Source organism: Leucoraja erinacea, chromosome 15, assembly GCF_028641065.1.
Source record: "Leucoraja erinacea ecotype New England chromosome 15, Leri_hhj_1, whole genome shotgun sequence".
Classification (NCBI taxonomy): Eukaryota; Metazoa; Chordata; class Chondrichthyes; order Rajiformes; family Rajidae; genus Leucoraja; species Leucoraja erinaceus.
In genome coordinates, this window is record NC_073391.1 from 2,430,938 (window position 1) to 2,455,915 (window position 24,978).

At 45.4% G+C, this 24,978-nt stretch overlaps 1 protein-coding gene across 4 annotated transcripts in view; it reads right to left on the reverse strand.

Moving 5' to 3' along the window:
• Nucleotides 1-24,978, reverse strand: part of plce1 (phospholipase C, epsilon 1) — a 503,016-nt gene that overhangs the window by 42,608 nt on the left and 435,430 nt on the right. For all 4 annotated transcript variants that reach the window (XM_055646596.1, XM_055646594.1, XM_055646593.1 and 1 more), the window contains 3 exons: nt 24,600-24,896; nt 18,402-18,562; nt 5,297-5,558 (listed from right to left, as the gene is read on the reverse strand). In XM_055646596.1, the coding sequence (XP_055502571.1) occupies nt 5,297-5,558; nt 18,402-18,562; nt 24,600-24,896 (720 nt within the window). The remainder of the gene's footprint in view (nt 1-5,296; nt 5,559-18,401; nt 18,563-24,599; nt 24,897-24,978) is intronic.

Below are 24,978 nucleotides of genomic sequence, written 5' to 3' on the forward strand. Positions count from 1 at the left end.
ACCTAACTGATATTACACAGGGGACTGGTCAGATTGGATAAGGGACAGGCAAAATGTGTGGAAAGGAACTGCAGATGCTGATTTACACCGAAGATAGACACAAAGTGCAGGAGTACCTCAGCAGGACAGGCAGCTACTCTGGAGAAAAGGAATACGTGACGTTTTGGGTCGAGACCCTTCTTCAGACTGAGAGTCAGAGGAGACTTGAGACTCGAGATATCTGCTTTGATCTGTGATTTTCACACCTTACCCTCTCATATCTCTAGTCTCCCTTTCCGCTGACACTCAGTCTGAAGAAGGATCTCGACCCGAAACGTCGAAGGGCCTATTTCCGCACTAATCTGATACTTTTCATTTTCCTTGTTTAGATGTTGCATGATATTGTAATAAACTTCCCAGTCAACCTGGTAAGTTTCAAGGGACATTGACACAAAATGTTGGAGTAATTCGGCGGGACAGGCAGCATCTCTGGATGGAAGGAACAGGTGATGTTTCAGGTTGAGATCCTTCTTCAGACCTGAAACGTCACCCATCCCTTCTCTCCAGAGATGCTGCCTGTCCCGCTGAGTTACTCCAGTATTTTGTGACGGGGAATATTGATGGAGACAATAATCCCCTTATTAATATATTTTGGGATGGAGTGATCCAGACGTTGTGTCATTTAAGTTTATAATTCTCCAAACTACTGCTTATATGGATTCCTGATGTTATGAGTCTATACACTAGTGAACCAAGCTTGTGGTTGTGCTCTGGAATGCATTCTGCTGCATCCCAGTATAAGATCATTGACAGTATAAGATAATTGTGCAGTTGGAGGAAGAGTATGTCGGACCTCAATAAGCATCAGATGTTTAATCAATTCAAATGACAAGTTCCTTCCCTTCCCTCTGGAAGGCGACTCCGGACTGTCAAAGCTGCCACAGCCAGACATAAAAACAGCTTTTATCCACGAGTAGTAGCTCTACTCAATAACCAAAAATCTGTAGCCTCTTTTGCTCTGGTATTTTATTTAATTCACACGTTTAATCAATAATGTTTTATTATTATTTATGTTTAATGTTTTATGTGTCATTCCTAACTGTCACTGTATGTCATGTTGTCACTTGCGAGCGGAGCACCAAGGCAAATTCCTTGTATGTGAATATTTGGCCAATAAACGTATTCATTCATTAATTCATTCAAAAGTTAAAACCTGAAGGCTAAAAGGTGTATCATGATCATTGAAGGAGAAATGGCTTCTCCAGCACATTCATTTTCAAACTTTCATTTGTTTTTTAGAGCTATAGCGTGGAAACAGGCCCTTCGGCCCACTGCACAGACCAGCGATCCCTGCACATTAACACTACCCTACACACACTGGGGACAATTTTACATTTATAACCAAGCCAATCAACGTACAAACCTGTACGTCTTTGGAGTGTGGGAGGAAACCGGAGCACCTGGGGAAAATCCACGCAGATCACGGGGTGAACGTGCAAACTCCATACAGACAAGCACCTGTAGTAAGGATCTTATTTTATCCAGAATTATCTGGACTGCCAGTATTATATACTCAACTGCATGTTATATTTCAAAATCTTACAGCTACGGACGGAATTGAGGTGAACCCGACACTTTTATTTATATTTTGTAATGTTAAAGGCAGCGTTAAAATCAACAAGCCATGGTTTCAAATTGTGACCTTGTCCATTACAGTTACATCAATAATAGAGATGTGTCTTCATCACAGTCCAGCACAAGTTAAGTGGTTATGCTGATCATTTCATCATCATTTAGAAGCCCTCAATCCCCTTCCTGGTTCGCATGCTGAGCCATGCAGTACAGATTACATTTCATATGCCTTCATCTCAGTCGAATTACTTTACAAGTAGCTGCTTTGATTAGTAGTTGGCTCAATTGTGAAAAAGATCATTCCCTTTCTTATTTGCTCTGACCTTTTTGCACTATCTGCAAACTTGGACATCATTTTTACTTTATAATTAAACCCGCAACCAAAATGTCACTCATCGTTAAAAGTAGAATTTTTCCTAATAATGTTTTTTGGAGAACTTCCATTTTCTTTTTATTTTGAAAGTTCTTATTTCTGATGGGCCGTGTTTAACTTGCGTTTCCTTTGCCTGGACTCATTTTCCATCCAATTTTTTAATGAAGTGACTCGTTAATTGAATCATTAGTTGCTGACAAAGAACCTTGTCAAAACCTTTATGAATATAAAGTTTCTTAATGACGTGACTCGTTAATTGAATCATTAGCTTCTGACAAAGCCCCTTCGCGTCAACCCTTTGTAATGTAGTGGTTTAACCAACTTCACTCTCCAAATACACAACAGCTCTCCTTACACAAGATCTACTTCTCAACACATTCATTTGCCAGATTTGTCAAAAATCTTTTCCGGTAACAGCTGTTGAATATAAACATAGCTATCTTCAGTGACGGGAAAAATCTTCGACCCTCACCTTAAAATATGTTCAAATTTTCAAGAATGTATCACAGTTATTAACAAAACAATACTGGACAACTTTGACAACCACAAACGGACCTTCTAAATTAATACTTATTAAAAGGTTATCCTGCTGAAATACTTTTTCTATATTCATTTTACATTTTCAAATGCATCCCTTGGTTATGCCAAGAAAGTTGGTAAACAGTATTCTCCTGCTTGATGTAGTGATACTGATTATTAATCAGATATTATATTTATTTTACTCTATATTACCAAATATAATTTGATAACGGTGAATTTGAGTTGAGTTGAGTTTATTGTCACGTGTACCGAGGTACGGCGAAAAGCTCTTGTTTCGTGCTAACCAGTCAGCGGGAAGACTATATGTGATTACAATCGAGCCGTCCACAGAGTACAGATACAGGATAAAAGGAATAACATGAATAACGTTTAGTGCCAGATAAAGCCAATAAAGACCAATCAAACATTGTCCGAGGGTCTCCAATGCGGCAGGTGGTAGTTTAGGACCACTCTCTAGTTACATAGAAACATAGCAAATATGTGCTATTCGGCCCTTCGAGCCTGCACCGCCATTCAATATGATCATGGCTGATCATCCAACTCAGTATCCCGTACCTGCCTTCTCTCCATACCCCCGATCCCTTTAGCCACAAGGGCCACATCTAACCCCCTCTTAAATATAGCCAATGAACTGGCCTCAACTACCTACTGTGGCAGAGAATTCCACAGATTCACCACTCACTGTGTGAAAAATGTTTTTCTCATCTTGGTCCTAAAAGATTTCCCCCTTATCCTTAAACTGTGACCCCTTGTTCTGGACTTCCTCAACATCGGGAACAACCTTCCTGCATCTAGCCTGTCCAACCCCTTAAGAATTTTGTAAGTTTCTATAAGTTGTGGTAGGATGGTTCAGTTGCACGATAACAGCAGGGAGGAAACTGTCCCTCAATCTGGAGGTGTGCGTTGTCACACTTCTATAACATTATTATACAGGTGCCTTGCTATGAAACAAGAACCGAAAATAACAACAGACCTTCAGCCTCCCCACAGTTTCAGTAACAGGAACGTCTAGCAATTTTCTCCTTGAACTAAATGGGAATGTTATCAAATAAGAGATGGCAGCAAGCACACAAGGAGAGGGGTGAACAAATGACAGGTCAAACGGGTAGGGTCTCAAAATGTACCTCAGAGAAAAACACAAGAACATTGGAGCAAGGGTTGACCACCAGACCCTAAACCCTGCTTGGCAATTGAGTTTGATTATGACTGATCTTTGCTGGCCTCATATGCTATTTCCCATTACCTTCAATTGTTTGATCTCCCAAATATTTATTTGGAAGATCACCACCTGAAATATATCTAATGCCTTCTAGGGCAGATCATTCCAGAGATTCACTAACCTCTAAGAGCAGACATATTTCAAAGCAAAAGAGCAGTGACATGAGTGAGAGGAGTTTTTACACATCTCGGTGTTAAGTGATCAGCCCTTTATTTTTACAAACCACGTCCCCTTATTCATGTCTCTCCTACTAATGAAAATATTTAAATATCTACTCTGTCAATTGCCCCTGGGACCTCATATATTTGAATTAGATCGCCTCTCGTTCTGCTAAACCCCAAGGTGTACAGTGTCAAAGATAGACGCAAAACGCTGGAGTAACTCAGCGGGACAGGCAGCATCTCTGGACAGAAGGAATGGGTGACATTATGGGTCGAGACCCTTCTTCAAAGTATCTTGCGATTATCCATAGGACAATCCCCTCATCCCAACCTGGTGAATCGCATTTGGACAATCACCACCGCTATTTATTCCTAATAATAGTAATTTCTTCTTTAGCTAACACAATTTCTCCTTAGGCAAGGACATCAAAACTATGGGCAGTTTTCCAAGTGTGGCTTCACCAACACTTTGCACAAAATCTATCCATTCATAAACACTAATGGGCCTGTCCCACTTAGGTGATTTTTTTAGGCAACTACAGGCGACTAGTTTGCCGCCACATGTTTGCCGGTGGTCGCCGGGAGTCGTCTCCTCAGTCGCACAAAAAGTCGTAGCGTCTTTCTGGTCGCCGCTAAATTTTCAACACGTTGAAATTTTTTTTGCCGACAGTGGGTTTGGCGCCATTGAGTGTAGCTTGACTTCTCCTGACGTAGGTGTTGTCGTAGGTTGTCGCCAGGATGGCGTAGGTTGTCGCCGGTTTTTCACCGACCTGCTACGACTATGACAGTCGCCGGCAGTTGCCGGAGAAAATCGCCAGGTGGGACTGGCCCATAACTTCTTTGCAGTAAAGACTAAAATGTCGTTGCCTTCTTAGCAAGAGAGAAATAAATAGAAAAATAAATAGGTATGGAATATAAAGTTGTTCTATTAGAAATAGTTGTTTAGTTTAGTGATACAGCGTGGAAACAGGCCCTTCGGCCCACCAAGTCCGCACCGACCAGTGATCCCCGCACATTAACACCATCCTACACACACTAGGGCCAATTTACACTTACACAAAGCCAATTAATCTACAAACCTGTACGTGTTGGACTGTGGGGGGAAACCGAAGATCTCGGAGAAAACCCACGCAGGTCACGGGGAGAACGTACAAACTCTGTACAGACAGCACCTGTGGTCAGGATTGAACCCGCGTCCCTGGCGCTGCAAGCGCTGTAAGGAAGCAACTCTACCCCTGCGCCACCGTGCCGCCCAATTAAAAATTGTCATTTTCATGAAATTATACAGATTCAAATCCCCACATTTTATTTTACACTGTATCCAGATATCACCAGGGTCCTGGCACAATCTAACCTCAAAAGAGCAGTGACATAGGTGAAAGGAGTTTTTACCTGCTTTAAGTGCTTTCAATTGGACCACTCTTTGTGCTGTTATGGTGGAGCTGTTGTTTTCCACCACTGCGAAGCGAATGAAAACAAGGTCTTCAAAGTAAACGTGGTAGAAGAATTGCTCGTTCCACATGGGGTTGAGAGTGTTGCGATGGATGGGTTTTGTGCGGAAGTGGCTGGAGTCCTGTGGCATGCCCAGCACATCAATCTCAACACATGGGTTCCCTGACGTGTTGCTGGGACAGACGTACTGCCCAGAAATAATCTAGGAAAAAATATTCAAGAGCTAAAGAATATTAGCTTCCCTCAGGTGAAAATGTGATTTTTATCTTAAATAACCAACTCAATTTAAAAAATGTAAATAGCTAAAGCTGAGCTCAAAATGAATTTTCATCCTCATGCATATATTTATTTCAGCTCCATCAGCTTTGGCAAATTGGGAAAAATAATAATTGGTTAGCTGGAAAAACAATTGTAGCTTGTTGATTCTTTTGTGAAGTTGGCTTCATTAATTGGATGTATTCTGACACAGTAGACGGGATTTGAGAAAATACAGTGAAATTGTGTATGTGCTGTGTTTTGAAATGTTTCTCAGTCAAGGAGAGGTGTTTTAACATTTTGGTTTCAGTCGCTACGAGAACCATATGAAAGACAACGAAAGATCATCTTATTCAAGAAATGCCCGGTAATTTTAACCAAATTGTTCATCACTAATTATCACTCAACGGTGAACTCTTCATGTGTTGGAAGGAACTGCAGATGCTGGCTTACACTGAAGATAGGCACTAAATGCTGGAGTAACTCAGTGGGACAGGCAGCAACTCTGGGGAGAACAAAGGGTGATGTTTCGGGTCGAGACTCTTCTTCAGACTGAGAGTCAGGGGAGAGGGAGGCTAGAGATATGGAAGCGTAAGGTGTGAAAACAACAGATCAAAGCAGATGAAGTTAAGGAAATGTAGAATGGTTCATTGTTAGCTGAGTGGAAGGTGACAACAAGGCATGCAATCAGTAATATTTAACCAGGAGGACAGTAGAACTAGTCAGAGAACGAGTTCCATTTTGGATTGACATATGTGTAAGAATGGGACAATCAGATAAGGTAGATTTAAAAGTATGAGTAAGTAGCAACACCGCCAGGTCTGAAGAAGGGTCTCGACCCGGAACATCACCCATTCCTTCTCTCCAGAGATGCTGCCCGTCCCGCTGAGTTACTCCAGCATTTTGTGTCTATCGTTGGATTGACAAATTATCTTTTAGAAACATAGAAACACAGAAATTAGGTGCAGGAGTAGGCCATTCGGCCCTTCAAGCCTGCACCGTCATTCAATATGATCATGGCTGATCATCCAACTCAGTATCCCGTACCTGCCTTCTCTCCATACCCTCTGATCCCCTTAGCCACAAGGGCCCCATCTAACTCCCTCTTAAATATAACCAATGAACTGGCCTCGACTACCCTCTGCGGCAGAGAGTTCCAGAGATTCACCACTCTCTGTGTGAAAAAAGTTCTTTTCATCTCGGTTTTAAAGGATTTCCCCCTTATCCGTAAGCTGGACTTCCCCAACATCGGGAGCAATCTTCCTGCATCTAGCCTGTCCAACACCTTAAGAATTTTGTAAGTTTCTATAAGATCCCCTCTCAATCTCCTAAATTCTAGAGAGTATAAACCAAGTCTATCCAGTCTTTCTTCATAAGACAGTCCTGACATAACCATATAACCATATAACAATTACAGCACGGAAACAGGCCATCTCAACCCTTCTAGTCCGTGCCGAACACATAATCTCCCCTAGTCCCATATACCTGCGCTCAGACCATAACCCTCCATTCCCTTCCCATCCATATAACTATCCAATTTATTTTTAAATGATAAAACGAACCTGCCTCCACCACCTTCACCGGAAGCTCATTCCACACAGCTACCACTCACATCCCAGGAATCAGTCTGGTGAACCTTCTCTGCACTCTCTCTATGGCAATAATGTCCTTCCTCAGATTTGGAGACCAAAACTTTTGGGGGTTTAAATCCTGATTTTGTAATTTTGAATATCTGTTCATTGTTATTATCATCGCCTATCATTCATTAGGGCACGTTAAGTGCCACTTCTCACTGTGGTGTTGGGGAAGTCAGCCTGAACTGAAGTTGAAGATGGTTTTCTTGCTTGGAATATGATGGAGTTAGGCAGGCCAGGAGGAAAGCATATCAGGGACAGGACTGATGTTTCCGGTCGAGACCCTTTTTCATGCTCTTCAGTAATCGCCTCATGATTTGTAAGTGAAAAAGTTGAAGTAAATTCCAAGTTGCTAAAACATTGTGCTATTTTGCTCAATTAAACAATATCTGGGTAGGCTACAATTTCTGATGAGTATTTGTGAAACAGAGATAGAAGTTTCTAATTTCTGGCTGCATTAAATATGATTTACCTTGCGAAAATTCATTGTATCATACAAACTTAATGGACAGAAGGCCGATCAATATGTGCAGCTGTGTTGGCTTCTTGAAGGAGTCCTGGTGCTTTTTATTTGTAACCCTTGTAGTTACTCATCTTCAATTGTCTGTATAATCCAGTCAGCTATGGACTTGATTTCCAGATAATGTTTCAGATAACGAGGTCCAGCTCCAAAAAAATCTTTCACCCAAAATAATTTTTGCTCATCTTCCTTTGAGATCGCTTTCCACTGGTATTAATTTCATTGACCAATTCAATAGAGGGAATGATATTTCTCTATCAAAACCCACGCATCATATTTAAAATCTCCAGTGAGTCACTTTTGAAAAGAATAGTCTAGTTTTTCTATCTTCTCATTGTACCTATAGTCCTTTATACTGTGGCGTCTGTTAAGCAATTAGGTACAGCAGGCAGTGAAGAAAGCTAATGGAATGTTGGCCTTCATAACAAGAGGATTTCAGTATAAGAGTAAAGAGGTTCTTCTGCAGTTGTATAGGGCTCTGGTGAGACTACATCTGGAGTATTGTGTACAGTTTTGGTTTCCTAATTTGAGGAAGGACATCCTTGTGATTGAGGCAGTGCAGCGTAGGTTCACAAGATTGATCCCTGGGATGGCGGGACTCTCATATGAGGAAAGATTGAAAAGACTAGGCTTGTATTCACTGGAGTTTAGAAGGATGAGGGGGTATCTTATAGAAACATATAAAATTATAAAAGGACTGGGCAAGCTAGATGCAGTAAAAATGTTCCCAATGTTGGGCGAGCCCAGAACCAGGGGCCACAGTCTTAGAATAAAGGGGAGGCCATTTTAGACTGAGGTGAGAAAAAAACTTTTTCACCCAGAGAGTTATGAATTTGTGGAATTCCCTGCCACAGAGGGCAGTGGAGGCCAAGTCACTGTATGGATTTAAGAGAGAGTTAGATAGAGCTTTAGGGGCTAGTGGAATCAAGGGATATGGGGAGAAGGCAGGCACGGGTTATTGATTGGGGCCGATCAGCCATGATCACAATGAATGGCGGTGCTGGCTCGAAGGGCCGAATGGCCTCCTCCTGCACCTATTTTCTATGACATTTCTGATTCACATTAAGCTGACAGAGTAAACCGTGAACATAAAGCAAGGATAAATACAGCAAAACAGCACAGCGGTAGAGTTGCTGCCTTACAGTGCCAGCGACCCAGGTCCTGACTACGGGTGCTGTCTGTACGAAGTTTGTACGTTTTCCCTGTGACTTGCGCGGGTTTTCTCTGGGATCTCCGGTTTCCACCCAAATTCCAAAGGCGTACAGGGTTGGAAGTTAATTGGCTTGGTGTCATTGTAAATTGTCTCTAGTGTGTGTAGGATATTGCTAGTGTGCTAGTCAGCGCGGACTCGGTGGGCCTAAGGGCCTGTTTCCGTGCTGTATCTCTAAACTAAACTAAGCAGAATGGTCCAAAATTGTAGTACAAAACATGACATAAAGAATATGAAAGTATAGTAATGGGACAATCAGATTAAGTAAACGTAAGGGCAAGAGTAAATAGCAACACCACCAGGTCTGAAGTAGTGTCTCGACCCGAAACGTCAGGTGTTTTGGGGGTTAAACAATATCTAGGTTGGCTACAATTTCTGATGAGTACTTGTGAAACAGAGAACAAAGTTTCTAATTGCTGGCTGCATTAAATATGATTTACCTTGCGAAAAAACTCCACCAGGGATGAGGTCGAAGAGCTCCTGGAGCGGGGCCTGACATCACCGCCCCGCGCGGCTTGGAATGGCCGCGGGACTCTGCGAGCGCACGCCGGGTGCTCTAACACCAAGACCCGGTGTGCGACCTCGCACCACCCGGCGTGGCTTTAATGGCCGCGGGACAATCGCCATCGCCAGCCGGGGGCTTCGACTTTGACTCTGACATCGGGGGGCGGGGGGGGGGGAGAGTGCAGTGGAGAGTTTTTTTGGCCTTCCATCACAGCGATGTGATGGATGTTTATGTAAATTATGATGTGTCTTGGGTCTATTTGTTTGTAATGTATGGCTGCAGAAACGGCATTTCGTTTGGACCTCAAGGGGTCCAAATGACAATTAAATTGAATCTTGAATCTTGAATCTTGAATCTTGAATCTTGAATCTTGTGTGAAAACGTTGACTGATGCAGGAATCAGGTAGCAGTGGAAAAGTAGCTGTTCTTAAGTCTGGGCATCAAAGCTTTCAAGCTTATTTTTCCCAGAAGGCAGAAAGGAGAAAAGTGAATGCCCAGGGGGGCAGGCATCTTTCACCACTCTCTGCAGATTCAGATGGTCCAAAGTGTAGCAGTTGCCATGGTCCAAAGTGGGGCTAAGATTGCATCCTGTCAGAATAATTTCTATAGCTGGAAAGATTCGAGAGAAACCTCATCAACATGCCAAATGTTCCCAGATGCCTAACAAAGCAGATATGCTGATGCATTTTCTTGATCACCGCTCCAGTGTGGAGGGACCAGATGATATGGAATCCCAGGGCAGTACGGTGGCACAGAGTTGATGCCTTACAGCACAAGACACTGGGTTTGATTCCGACTACAGGTGCCATCTGTACCGAGCTTGTACATTTTCCCTGGGACCTCATGCGTTTTCTCCTGGTACTTCGGTTTCCTCCAACATTCCTAAGACGTGCAGGTTTGTAGGTTAATTGGCTTCTGCAAATTGTCCCTGGTGTGTAGGATAGAACTAGTGTACGGGTGATCATTGGTCTGCGTGGACTCGGTGGGCCGAATGGCCTATTTCCATGCATTCCTCCTCATTACCTGGTCCCTATTTACCTTAATATACCTCTATATTATTTATTTCTGCACCTGTATTCCAATGAAACCAACTCAAGCCTATCCAATCTTTCAACTCAGCAAAAACCTCATCTCTGAATTTCATAGCTTGTTAATCTTACCCGTTCTCTTCAATGCGATCATATGATTCTGATAATTTAAGGTGGATACAAAATACTGGAGTAACTCAACGGGTCAGGCAGCATATCTGGAGAGAAGAAATTGGTGACATTTCGGGTCGAGACCCTTCAGCATTTTGTGTCTATCTTCAGTGTAAACCAGCATCTGCAGTTCCAACTTGCACAATACTTATGACATGGTATTCAGAACTGAACGCAATATTTATCAATGTTACATTATTTTCTAGCAATAGTCTTTCTACTTTTATTTTCTAGGCTTTAGTCAACGCAGGAAAATCTACATTATGTGACTTTAACTATCGACTTGTCTTTCCCTGGTCCCTCTAAATCCCTTACATCTCTGTGTTCCAGCATTTGAAGAAGGTTCTCGACCCGAAACATCACTCATTCCTTCTCTCCAGAGATGTTGCCTGTTCCACCAAGTTACTCCAGCATTTTGTGTCTATATTCACCAGGGGCACCGCACGATTGGCAGCCCCACCAATAGTCTGTCTGTTTTTTTGTCTTTTAACATATTTTTAGTGTGTGTTAAAAGTTTGTGTAAATGTTCCCCGGTTTGTTTTATGTGGGGGGAGGGGGAAACTTTAGCCGGAGATGCGATTAATTTTCGGGTCACATCTAGGGTCGCTCTGCGGCCTACCATCGATGGAGCTGGAGGCCTCCTCGGACTGACCTTGGGCCCCACCGCGGGCCTTACCATCGAGAGCTCGCAGTCTCGGGAGAGGCCGAGTCGGGAAGCTCCAACGACACAGAGGTTCGACTAGCCCCAACCCGGGGTCCGATCATCCAGTGTGGGGGAGCTGACACCCCCCCGATGCAGGAGCTGATCGCCTTGACGTTGAGGGTCCAAAACGCCGCCGGCTATGGTAGTCAAGATCATCCCGTGAATGGAGGGCTCGAGGACTCCGACCGCGGGAGAACAAAGAAGGGAAGAGATTTGAACTTTTCTTTTGTCTTCCATCACAGTGAGGAATGTGGAGGAGTCACTGTGGTGGATGTTTAATTAAAATGTTTTTTTTGTGTTCCGTTGTTTTTTAATTGTATGACTGACTTGGCAAATGAAATTCCTCGTATATTGCAAAACATACTTGGCTAATAAAGTATTATTGTGATTGTAATTGTGACTGTGACTATCTACTTTGCCTCAACCTCACAATTCTCAACACTGAATTGGCACGTTTCTACCCAGTGAGCCTGTTGTTTTCCTTCCCCAGTCTGTTTATATTTCATTGTTTCCCCCATGACCAATATTTAGATCATCGGCAAACTTCCCAATCATAGCCTCTATCTTAAAGTGTAAATAATTTAAAAATCACCCCCAAATCAAGGAACCAATTCCTAGCTCTATATAAATGGAACCCTACATAAAGTAAGTAAGTAAGTAATAACCCTGTCCCACTTTGGAAACCTGAACGGAAATCTCTGGAGACTTTGCGCCCCCACCCAAGGTTTCCGTGCGGTTCCCGGAGGTTTTTGTCAGTCTCCCTAATGGTCGAAAGTGGTTTCCGCTTCTTCTATGTTCCGGCGATTATTTCAGAAAATTCAAAACCGGCCGCGACTAAAAATTAGGTTGCCGTTTTAAAAATCGGTATTTTTTTAGTCGAAGTCAGTTGCGATGCTTGTTGAAGGTGGTTCTTGGTTCTTGGTTCTTGGTTTCTTGGTCCTCCAAAATATTCCAAATGGAATTTAAACTGGAGGTTGCCGGAGGTTGCAGGTTGTGGAAGGTAAGACCTTGCCAGATTTCTTTACTTGTTCCAATGTTTGCCGGTTTTCCTATCCAAGTCATTTTTTATCTCAGTTAACCAATCGATAACCTTCTTTATATGGGGGTAACAAGGTTCCAATGGTCAATAAGGGCACTCTCCAAAGAGGCCGTGAAGTAGATGGACTGGGCCTTCTTAGCTTTATTCATTACTAGACCAAGTGCAGACCCGTTGGGTCTGTTCCCCCAACGTGTGGTTGTGGGGGGGGGAAGCGGCACGCAGCGTCACACACACTAACTATCCCGCCCCCGCACTCACGCTAATTACCCCCCTTGATATTATATTAATATTATTAATTTGCTCCTTTTACTCCATAACCACCCTATCTACTGACGCATAGCCCCCAACTTGCAGTCACATCTAGAGAGGGGGGGGGGGTGGTGGGGGTTAGGGTAGAGAGGTGTGGAGGGGAGGGGAGAAGGGGAGGGAGGGAGGGGAGAGGGGGGAGGAGAGAGAGGGGGAGAGAGAGGGGGGGGGGGAGAGGAGAGGGGGGGGGGGAGAGGAGGGTGAGAGGAGAAGAGGAGGGGAGGAAGGGAGGGGGGAAGAGGAGGGGGGATGAGGAGGGGGGGAGAGGAGGGGGGAAGAGAAGGGGGAAGAGGAGGGGGAAAAGAGGAGGGGAGGGGGAGAGGAGAGGGGGGTAGAGGAGGGGGAGGGGGGGGGGGGAAGAGGAGGGGGGGGAAGAGGGGGAAGAGGGGGGGGAAGAAGAGGGGGGGGAAGAGGAGGGGGGGAAGAGGAGGGGGGAGAGGAGAGGAGAGGGGGGGAGAGGAGAGAGGGGGGGGGGGGAGAGGGGGAGGGAGGAGGGGGGGGAGGAGGGGGGGAGGAGGAGGAGAGGAGAGGTAGGGGGTAGAGGGGGAGGGGAGGAGAGGAGGAGGAGGGGGGAGGAGGAGGGGGGAGGGGGAGGGAGAGGGGAGGGGGGGGAGAGGAGAGGGGGAGGGGGGGGAGAGGAGAGGGGAGGGGGGGGAGGAGGGAGGGGGGGGGGGAGAGGAGAGGGGGGGGGTAGAGTAGAGGCGAGGAGAGGGGAGGGGGAGAGAGAGGAGGGGGGGGAGAAGAGAGAGGGGGGGGGGGGAGGAGAGGGGGGGAGAGAGGAGAGGGGGGAGAGAGGAGGGGGGGGAGAGGAGGGGGAGGGAGAGGAGAGGGGGGGGAGAGGAGAGGGGGGGGGTAGAGGTGGGGAGAGGGGAGGAGGGGGAGGAGAGGAGGGGAGGGGAGGAGGGGGTGGGGGGGGAGGAGAGGGGTGGGGAGAGAGGAGAGGGGGGAGGAGAGGGGGGGAGAGAGAGGGGGGAGGGGGGGGGAGAGAGGAGAGAGAGAGAGAGAGAGAAAGGGAGAGAGAAAGGGGGAAGGGAGAGAGAAAGATAGGGAGAGGGAGAGGGAGAGAGAGAGAGAGAGAGAGAATGCCTTTTTACTCAACCCAAACCCCCCAAACAACCATTTGCAGGCAGTGCTTTTTTCCTCAAACTAACCATAACCATATTTTCATTTTCAAACCAAATTAAGGGTACTTACTCACAGCTGTGTAGACATTTGTTCAGTCATTCAGAGCTCAGACCTCCATGTTGTAGAGACTGATTGGGGCACACCACTTTCTGGTTTTATAGTCCCTTCCCCTGCCTCCAGCGGGGGCAGCAGAGAGAATGGGGAATTTTGTAAAATCATTAATATCGCTGTCATATTTCATCGACGGGAAAAATCCTCGGCACACATGCGGCGGAGGGGGGCTCTGAGCGAGGTGGCCAAAAATGACGGCCGTAGGTGGCGGCGTTCTCTCGGAAATCGCAGCACAGATCGCCAAAACCGGTCAAGAACAGAGTTTTAGTAATATATAGATTACTGGGCATCCAATATCCAAAAGATATTATTCTGGCTCCACCGATCAGATACAGACAGGTGTCTGCTTGAATCACAGCCTTGTTATTCCTCGTCTCTCCCAGCTTTAGTATATTCCTCCCTGCCATTGAAACCCTCTTGATTTACATCCAACCCTGTCGTACTATCCACCATCAACATTTTTAACCAATTTCGTTGCCATTATCAGCTTCAGTTCTGGGTCCCATTCGCAGTAACCATTTATTCCCCCCCTCCACACTTGACTCAAAACTTTAGACAGTGGGGTTTGAATGGTCTTATGTGCATTAAGGATTTATACACTAACAACATATTTGATAGTTTTGATAACCTACACAGAAAACATGGCCTCCCACATAATCATTTCTTTAAATATCTTCAGGTCCGTCCCTTTGCCATGAAAAAAAATCCTTCTTTTCCTGATCTCCCTCCTGTCACAGTGTTGGATAAATTCACTTTTACCTTTGCAAATAGAGGACTGATCTCTGTAGTATATTCTCAACTGATGTCTTTAGGAGATCAAAACCTGAACAAAGTTAAAGCTAGGTGGGAGGACGACCTTGGTATAGATCTGTCTGAGGAATGCTGGACAGAAGCACTGAAAAGAGTCCATTCCTCGTCATCATGTGCTAGATTGGGGCTCATACAATTTAAAGCTTCAATTCAAAATTCAGGGTTCATTTAAGCAAAGCCAGGCTTGCTGACATATATCCAAGGGACAGACGCTGGCTGTGACAGGTGCTCCTTCTCTCCAGCCAATCTAGCTCATGCAGTCTGGTCCTGCCCCAAACTTTGTAACAACTGGGCAGTGGTTTTTAAAACCACCAGTGAAGTCCTTGGGATGACAGTGAGACCTTGCCCACTTGTAGCTGTATTTGGTGTAGTGGATAAAACCTTGGGTTTAAATACAACCCAGTCTGATATCATTACATTCACATCACTTTTGGCCCATAGGAGAATCTTGCTGGTTTTGAAATCTACCTCTCCTCCATCTGCTGCTGCTGCTTGGCTGGAAGACGTGATGTATTTTTTAAGGCTAGAAAATATTAAATTCACATTGTCTGTGAAAAAGTTTTATTTGAAATGGGAACCCTTTTTAAAAAATCATACTTTGAGGGTCTAAAGGAACTACCTATTGACTGAGGGCACTTGACAGTAAGTGGGGAGCCGCATTTATTCTGTTTTGTTACATTATTATTGTTAAAATGTGCATTTGATTTTGTGAAATACTTGTATTGTGAAAACATTAGCTGCCAAGGGGTGTTTAGGGAGGGTGGGTTAGGGTTATTTTTTAATTATTATTTATAAAAAACAAAATGGAGGGAAATGTAATGCCATACGTCAGATGTACTGTAATTTTTTTTCCTCCAATAAAAATAAATTAAAACAAAAAATAGATGATCTTGCCCGCTCGCTTTCTGGCAAGTGAAGATAATTTTCCATTCAGAAAACCACTCAGCCACCATTGCTCTTTGCTTTAATTTTGGATCTAAAATGCTACATTCCATTTTATCCCATGGGTTTTTCATTTTCTAATCAGCCTGCCAAGTCGGGGCTTACCTAAAGCTTGCCAAAATTGAAAAACAAATGACCTTCTTTTCAACCTCCTCAAAAAAACCTTCATTTGACATGACAATCCCGCATCAAACCATGTTTTGCCATCCCAGTAGCTTTTTGAATTGTGAACCCATTTTCCCATATGTCAAATATAAACAGCTCCTGGAAGGAAATTCATAATAGACAATAGACAATAGGTGCAGGAGTAGGCCATTCGGCCCTTCGAGCCAGCACCGTCATTCAATGTGATCATGGCTGATCATCCCCAATCAGTACCCCGTTCCCACCTTCTCCCCATATCCCCTGACTCCGCTATTTTTAAGAGCCCTATCTAGCTCTCTCTTGAAAGCATCCACCACTCTCTGAGGCAGACAATTCCACAGACTCACAACTCTCTGTGAGGAAAAGTGTTTCCTCGTCTCCGTTCTAAATGGCTCACCCCTTATTCTTAACCTGTGGCCCCTGGTTCTGGACTCCCCCAACATCGGGAACATGTTTCCTACCTCAAATGTTTCCAAACCCTTAATAATCATACGTTTCAATAAGATATCCTCTCATCCTTCTAAACTCCAGAGTGTACAAGCACAGCCGCTCCATTCTCTCAGCATATGACAGTCCCGCCATCCCGGGAATTAACCTTGTAAACCTACGCTGCACTCCCTCAATAGCAAGAATGTCCTTCCTCAAATTAGGGGACCAAAACTGCACATAATAACTCACAGTGTTGCACAGAAAATCAAAGGTTATTCAATTGACAGCTTCTCATCAACCAAGGTTGCTAGAGTGTGGATATAATTAATCTGTAAACCATAAAGGAGCCAAGTAGTTAGTACATTTAAGTGAAGTTAAGAATACCACATGAGCTGAGGCAACTTAATTTGAAATGCAATAGATAGAAAAACACCTAAAGAAGATAACATTAGAAGGCAGAAGGTGTCGCCCTCTCTACACTGCAGTCCTGCTAAATCAACTGAGCTGAAGATAGACACAAAAAGTTGGAGTAACTCAGCAGGTCAGGCAGCATCTCTGGAGCAAAGAAATAGGTGACATTTTGGCTTGAGACCCTTCTTGAGACTGAGTCAGAGGAAAGGGAAATTAGAGATATAGATAGATGGTAGGCAAAAAAAAACTTAGCGGGTGAGGCTGCATCTATGGAGAGAAGAATAGGCGACGTTTCGGGTCGAGACCCTTCTTCAGGCTGATGTGGGGGGGGTGAGGGAAAAATAAAGGAAGAGGCGGAGACAGTAGGCTGTGGGAGAGCTGGGAAGGGGAGGGAAAGGAGGGAGAAAGCAAGGACTACATGAAATTGGAGAAGTCAATGTTCATACCCAAGCGAAATATGAGTTGCTGTTCCTCCAATTTGCGCTGGGCCTCACTCTAGCAATGGAGGAGGCCCAGGACAGAAAGGTCAGATTCGGAATGGGAGGGGAAGTTGAAGTGCTGGGACATGGGGTGATCAGGTTGGTTATTGAGAACTGAGCGGAGGTGTTGGGCGAAGTGATCGCCAAGCCTGCGCTTGGTCTCGCCAATGTAGAGCAGCTGACACCTGGAACAGCGGATGCAATAGATGAGGTTGGAGGAGGTGCAGGTGAACCTCTGCCGCACCTGGAAAGACTGCTTGGGTCCTTGGATGGAGACGAGGGGGGGAGGTAAAGGCCAGGTGTTGCATCTCCTGCGGTTGCAGGGGAAAGTACCCGGGGAAGGGGTGGTTTGGGTGGGAAGGGACAAATTGTCGAGGGAGTTGCGGAGGGAATGGTATCTGCGGAAAGCAGAAAGAGGAGGAGATGGGAGGATATGGCCAGTGGTGGGATCCCGTTAGAGGTGGCGAAAATGTCGGAGGATTATATGTTGTATGCGACAGCTGATGGGGTGGAAGGTGAGGACAAGGGGGACTCCATCCTTGTTACGAGTGGGGGGATGGGGAGTGAGAGTGGAGCTGTGGGATATAGAGGAGACCCTGGTGAGAGCCTCATCTATAGTACAAGAGGGGAAGCCCCGTTCCTTAAAGAATGAGGACATTTCCGATGCCCTGGAGTGGAACGCCTCATCCTGGGAACAGATGCGGCGTAGACGGAGGAATTGGGAGTAGGGGATGCAGTCCTTACAGGCAGCAGGGTGGGAAGAAGTGTAGCCCAGATAGCCATGGGAGTCAGTGGGTTTGTAGTAGATGTCGGTCAGTAGTCTGTTGCCTGCGATGGAGATAGTGAGGTCTAGAAACGGTAGGGAGATGTCGGAGATGGTCCAGGTGAATTTGAGTGCTGGATGGTAGTTAGTGGTGAAACGGATGAAGCAGATAAAGAACAAATGAATGAAAGATATGCAAAAAAGTAACAATGATAAAGACCATTGTGGGCTGGGTGAAAACGAGTTACAGACAATGAGACTCAACAAGGTGACTTTGAATCTAGTACAATTAATTGGGTGGGGTAGGGATTGAGGGAGAGGGGATGCCAGGGTTACTTGAAGTTAGAGACATCAATATATTATGTCTGTCTTCGGTTTAAACAAGCATCTGCAGCTCCTTCAACTCTGTTCTTGCCTTTGTACTGCGAGGAAAAACAAAAGAACGTTTCTTTCCACTTACTGTTATGGAATGTAAGGATGGGCTCATGTTCTCAATCCGTTCAAGAGGAGAAAACTGATTGTTCATGCGACAGTTTCTGTCCCATAAAACGGATGATTTTAGCACATAACCACATCCGCCATTGGCCTCAAACATGGCTGCGTTCAGATGCATTGGCAGATCTGAAAAGAGGTGAGAGAACGCTATGAACAGTGACCTTTTACATGTCAAACATTGGTCATTCTGAGTTACTGTGTACTACACGCTGTGACGTACGCAAGAGTCTGTAAAACACTTGAACGCTTAGCTTAACACAAATCTGTATCTTCCCCGTATTTCCGAACTTGGTGTTTCACTGTGTGGGATGAATTGTAATTGAATCTCTAATGATCAACTTGAAACCCATCAGGAACGCATCACGGAAAAAACAGCCTCTTCCGTTCAATATTCTGTACTAACACCCAGTTATAAAGTTTAAGAAATAACTGTGGATGCTGGAAAAAACGAAGGTAGACAAAAATGCTGGAGAAACTCAGCGGCTGATTTCGCATAGACCGCTGCCTCACCCGCTGAGTTTGCATAGACCACTGCCTCACCCGCTGAGTTTGCATAGACCGCTGCCTCACCCGCTGAGTTTGCATAGACCACTGCCTCACCCGCTGAGTTTGCATAGACCACTGCCTCACCCGCTGAGTTTGCATAGACCGCTGCCTCACCCGCTGAGTTCGCATAGACCGCTGCCTCACCCGCTGAGTTTCTCCAGCATTTTTGTCTACCCAGCTATGAAGTGATTACTGAAGCATTATCAAAACTCCAAAGTATTGATCAATCAAATGTTGCTTATTTTGTGACATATAACAAGTTTATATATATTTGGAGTTAATATCTATTGTCAATGATTTCATCCAATGTCAACAAGATTCCCCAGTGAATCTGGCCTTTGAAGCTGATTGCGTCATCATGTATTTCAACAATTATAATGCGATGTTGCTTCCCACTAAGTATCTGTTGTAAACTTAGGGGCAGAACACTTTAAAACACCAGGCTGCATAATTACGTCTGCACTTTCAATAGACAATGGACAAAGACAATAGACAATAGGTGCAGGAGTAGGCCATTCGGCCCTTCGAGCCAGCACCGCCATTCAATGTGATCATGGTTGATCATCCCCAATTAGTACCCCGTTCTTGCCTTCTCCCCATATCCCCTGACTCCACCATCTTTAAGAGCCCTATCTAGCTCTCTCTTGCAAGCATCCAGAGAACCGGCCTCCACCGCCCTCTGAGGCAGAGAATTCCACAGACTCACCACTCTCTGTGAGAAAAAATGTTTCCTCGTCTCCGTTCTAAATGGCTTACCCCGTATTCTTAAACTGTGGCCCCCGGTTCTGGACTCGCCCAACATCGGGAACATGTTTCCTGCCTCCAGCGTGTCCAAACCATTAACAATCTTATATGTTTCAAACTGGTACTTACTTTCACTGTTAATTACTTGAAAATAGATTGTTACATTTATTGCAGATACATCTAGTGATTCCAAAACGGTGCAATCTTCAACATTGGAACGGAAGGAGCAATAATGGTCAGAACAGGGTAGTGAGACTTGGCTAAATCACCAAATTTTGAATTAAAGGTAAACAAAAATGCTGGAGAAACTCAACGGGTGAGGCAGCATCTATAGAGCGAAGGAATAGGTGAAATTTCGGGTCGAGACCCTTCTTCAGACTGAAACGTCAACTATTCCTTCGCTCCATAGATGCTGCCTCACCTTTTGAGTTTCTTCAGCATTTTTGTCTACCTTCGATTTTTCCAGCATCTGCAGTTAGACAATAGACAATATACAGGAGTAGGCCATTGGCCCGATCTAGCTCTCTCTCGAAAGCATCCAGAGAACCTGCCTCCACCGCCCTCTGAGGCAGAGAATTCCACAGTTCTTTCTTAAAAATGTTGAATGAATGTTTAATTGTACTGACATTTTCACCGTACAAGCTTTTCGCGGTACCTCGGTGCACGTGGCAATAAACTAAACTGAACTTTGTGCATTGTCAGAGTTCAATATTCTGTCACAATTAGGGCTCGAGGTGCATGAACTGCCTTTAAATATACTTAAATATATAGCAGAAAGCTTGTCTGAAGTGGTGAATTGCGTAGGATAGTACAATTCCAAACCGTTTATGTGATGCTGATCGACAGGTGTATTAATCGTGGGATATTCTTAGTTGTTAAATAGTTGGCAACCTATGACTAATGCACGGCCATCTCTGGTTAGAATAGAATAACCTTTAATAATCCTTTACAGGAAATTACAGTGCCACAACAGCTTCAAGACAGACATAACACCACACATTTCAACAGATATCTTCAATACATAATAAGTTAAAATTTTTGTGCATTATAAAACCTTATAGCAGCTGGTATACAAGACTTCCTATGTCTCTCCGTTTTGCACATTGGTGCAATCAGTCTCTGACTGAAGATGCTGCACTTGATCACCTTCAGGGCGTGGAGTGGGTGAGTGGGGTTGGTCATTATTGAGCCTAGTTTTTTCAGAGTTCTGGCCTCTGCCACCTGCTTGACCGTTAGTTGCTCTGCCCCAACCACTGAGCCGGCCTTCCTGATCAGCTTATCCAGTCTGTTTTTGTCCGCTATTCGGGCGCCTTCTCCCCAACAGGCCACAGCAAAAAACAGAGCACTGGCCACCACTGAATGGTAGACACTGCACAGTAGGGGTTGACAGATATTAAATGACTTTTATCCTGGTGACACCTCATGCTTGGCTGCTGGTAAATGGTTTTGATATTTGCTAAGGTAGGTATCAAAGGGAGCCATTGTTTAAGGACAGGGTGAAGCTAATCATGTATTGCCTTTCCGCTGGCTGGTTGGCACACAACTAAAACTTTTAACTGTACCTTGGTACACATGACAATAAACTAAACTGTACTATGCCACAACTGAGACTAATGGCACTACCTACGGTAAACTGAGTTTATTCGACACATTAGAATTCTCCACCAAAATTCAATGAGATGGTTCTATAATTTTGTGAGCAGTAGCAACACCTAGACTCTGCTATCTTTAAGAGTTTATTGTCACATGTGCCGAGGTACAGTGAAAAGTTTTTGTTGCGTGCTATCCAATCAGCAGAAAGACAATGCAGGATTACAGTCGAGCCATCTACATGATATCACAATTAAAGTAAGAAATGTTGCTGTAGGAGCAGAGATTTAAGACTGTGGAACGATGGCACTGTGTGATTGTGGATCTGTTCCTGTACTAGCACGCAAATACTCACCTGGGTTGGGCACCATCTTGGAAGCATTGTTGTGGCTGTTTGGAAATGTCAGTCATATAGCTTGGAAATAAGCCCTTCGGCCCATCGAGATTGTACCAACTGCTGAACATTCATTTTAATCAATAGTACACTAATCCCATTTTATGTATATCATACACTAATCCCATTTGATTTGCGTTTGTGGTGGCGCGACTCACCCGTTGCAGCGCACCCTACAGCGCAACCTGTCTGTTTTTTTTTATTTTTTGTCTAGTTAAATGTAGTGTTGGTGTTTTTTAATACTGGTTTTAAATGTGTATATGTTGGGGGCGGGGGGGGATCTATTTAAAATCTCTTCCCTGTTTGGGAGACCCGACCTTTTCCCTGTCGGATCTCCGTTGTCGTTGGGGCCTAGCACCGTGGAGCGGCCTCCAACCTGAACGACCCGGGGGCTCGGGAGACTGCGGAGCTGCGGAGCTGCGGAGCTGCGGACTCACCATCGTGGGGCTGGCCGGCCTCGGAGCGTGGGGAGCGGTGGTGACTCGCTGCTTTCGCACCAGCAGCCTTGCAGGGACGTCCAGTCCGCTGCTGCGACTCGACTCCTGGGGCTCGGAGGCTCCAGCAACGCAGCCGCAGGTCCGGTGGACTGGGACATCGGGAGCTCGCGGGTCCGGGGGGGGAGAGAGAGACTGCTTCCCGGAGCTCCCGCAACGCGACTTCTCCAGCCCGTGTCGCGGGGTTGGAACGACCCGGACCGGGACCGTACATCACCTGGCGCGGCTTCATGGCCGTGGGACTCACCATCGCCCGTGGGGGTTCCAACCTTGTACTTTCAGACCGGGAGCGGGGCCGTAAATCGCCCCGCGCGGCTTAAAATGGCCGTGGGACTTATCATCACCCGCCTGGGGCTTGGACATCGGGAGAGAAATTGAGAGCAGGGGAGAGAAAAGACTTTGCCTTCCATCACAGTGGGTTCACTGCGATGGATGTTTGTGTGAATTTAATTGTGTGTATGTCTGTAGGACATTGTCTTTGTTTGTATGGCTGTGGAAACAACATTTCGTTTGAGTCTCACTGGGGCTCAAATGACAATAAATTTGTATTGTATTATATTGTTACATTGCCATCAAGTCCTGCCAGACTCTACCACGTTTCTGCATACCATTTACAATGGTCAATTAATCTACTGCTCCACGTTTTGGGGATGAGTAAGGGAGAAGGGAGGAGGAAATCTGTGCAACCACCAGGGGAACAAGCAAACCCCATGCAGACCACCAGAGGTCATGTTTTAACCCAGGTCCCTGATGCTGATAGCGGCAGATTAGTTTAGTTTAGAAATACAGTGGGCCCACCGAGTCTGCACTGACCAGCGATCTCCGTCTGCTAACACTACCCTACACACTAGGGACAATTCACAATTTTACCAAAGCTAATTAACCTACAACCTGTATGTCTTTGGAGAGTGGGAGGAAACCTGAGCACCTGGAGAAAGGCCACGCAGGTCACAGGGAGAAGGTACAATCTCCTTACGGATAGCACCCAAGGTCAGGGTGGAACCCAGGTCTCTGGCGCTGTAAGGCAGCAACTCTACCGCTGCGCCACCGTGCCGCCCCATACTAGCTCTACTAGCGCCACCACCGTGCCGCCCTGTAGAGCACACATTAAAAAATAAATTCAACCACATAGCCTGGAAGGGACAGGTCTTTGTTTTGTAATCGAACGTGAACAAAGCATGTCCTGAATTCATCAAGTGCCCAGCATCTAATCCTCCAAGAATCAAACACTTTGTAACCCAAGTCAAATATACCTTTATTCAGCAGAACAAAATCTCACTGAGTGTCAACAGACATCCATTGGAAGGATGAAAGGAAATCAATTCTTTCAGGACTGGTACAGTCCAGATATTAACGGAGTTTCATTATTACATTCCCAAGTCCCATTTTGTTGCTGGCAAATACAGACAAGAGCAGAGCCCACATGCACAAACCTATTGCAGCTGGACAAACAACCGTGAACCTACGCCAGCCCTGTATAGGCCTGTGGTGGTTACAGGCACATTTCAAGTACTGATTGTGCATGATCAGCCATGAACATATCGAATGGCAGTGTCTGCACCGATAACCTGCATTACCACTATCCTGCACTAGGGGCAATTTTCAAATTAATACCAAGCCTATTAACCTACAAACTGTACGTCTTTGGAGTGTGGGAGGAAACTGAAGTTCTCGGAGAAAACCCAGGCAAGTCACGGGGAGAGCGTGCAAACTCTGTACAGACAGCACCCGTAGCCAGGATCGAACCCGGGTCTCTGGCGCTGTAAGCGCTGTAAAGCAGCAACTCTACCGCTGCGCCACCGTGCCGCCCTTAGTTCAAGATATTACACTAATGCCCCTGTCCCACTTAGAAAACCTGAACGGAAACCTCTGGAGACTTTGCGCCCCACCCAAGGTTTCCGTGCAGTTCCCGGAGGTTGCAGGTGGTTGCCGGAGGTTGCAGGTAGTGGAAGCAGGTAGGGAGACTGAAAAAAACCTCCGGGAACTGCACGGAAACCTTGGGTGGGGCGCAAAGTCCCCAGAGGTTTCCGTTCAGGTTTCCTATGTGGGACAGGGGCATAACTTACTGCTTTCAAACAGTTTTAATAATTCAAGAAGTGTTCAAGAATGAACTGCAGATGCTGGAAAATCGAAGGAAGACAAGATTGCTGGAGAAACTTGGGACGAAACGTTGCCTATTTCCTTCGCTCCATAGATGCTGCCGCACCCGCTGAGTTTCTCCAGCAATTTTGTCTACCTTTAATAATTCGAATCTTGAGACTGGTAGGTGATTGGGGATTGTCGTGCAGTATTCTGCGAGCCACAAGCAATTTTTGACCTTAATGGATGGAATTTCCCATGGACATTTTCGCGCAAATGAATTCTTCAAACATGGCCCCTAAAGCCAGCCACTCACCGTCTGTTTGATAATTGAGAGCCACCAACTGTATCCCGTGGAGCCAGTACAAGAGTGGCGATGGGTTGGAGGAGTCAATCCGGGTGGCAGCCGGATAGGTCCGCAGCAACTGACACACCGTGTGTTGGATCAACTCCTGCGAATACCGTCTGCACAGTCGCTTGGCCGTGTTCTCATTCACTGACGATATGTGATAGCATTTGGGTGTTCTGATGATAGCGCTGATAGAGGTGCTTGGATTGAATGGAGGAGAAGGTGGTTCATCACAGTTCTTTCTTATCACTTCAAAAGAGGCTGCTGTGTACAAAGGAAATCTTTAAGTCATAAGGTCATAAGTGATAACAGTAGAATTAGGCCATTCAGCCCATCAAGTCTACTC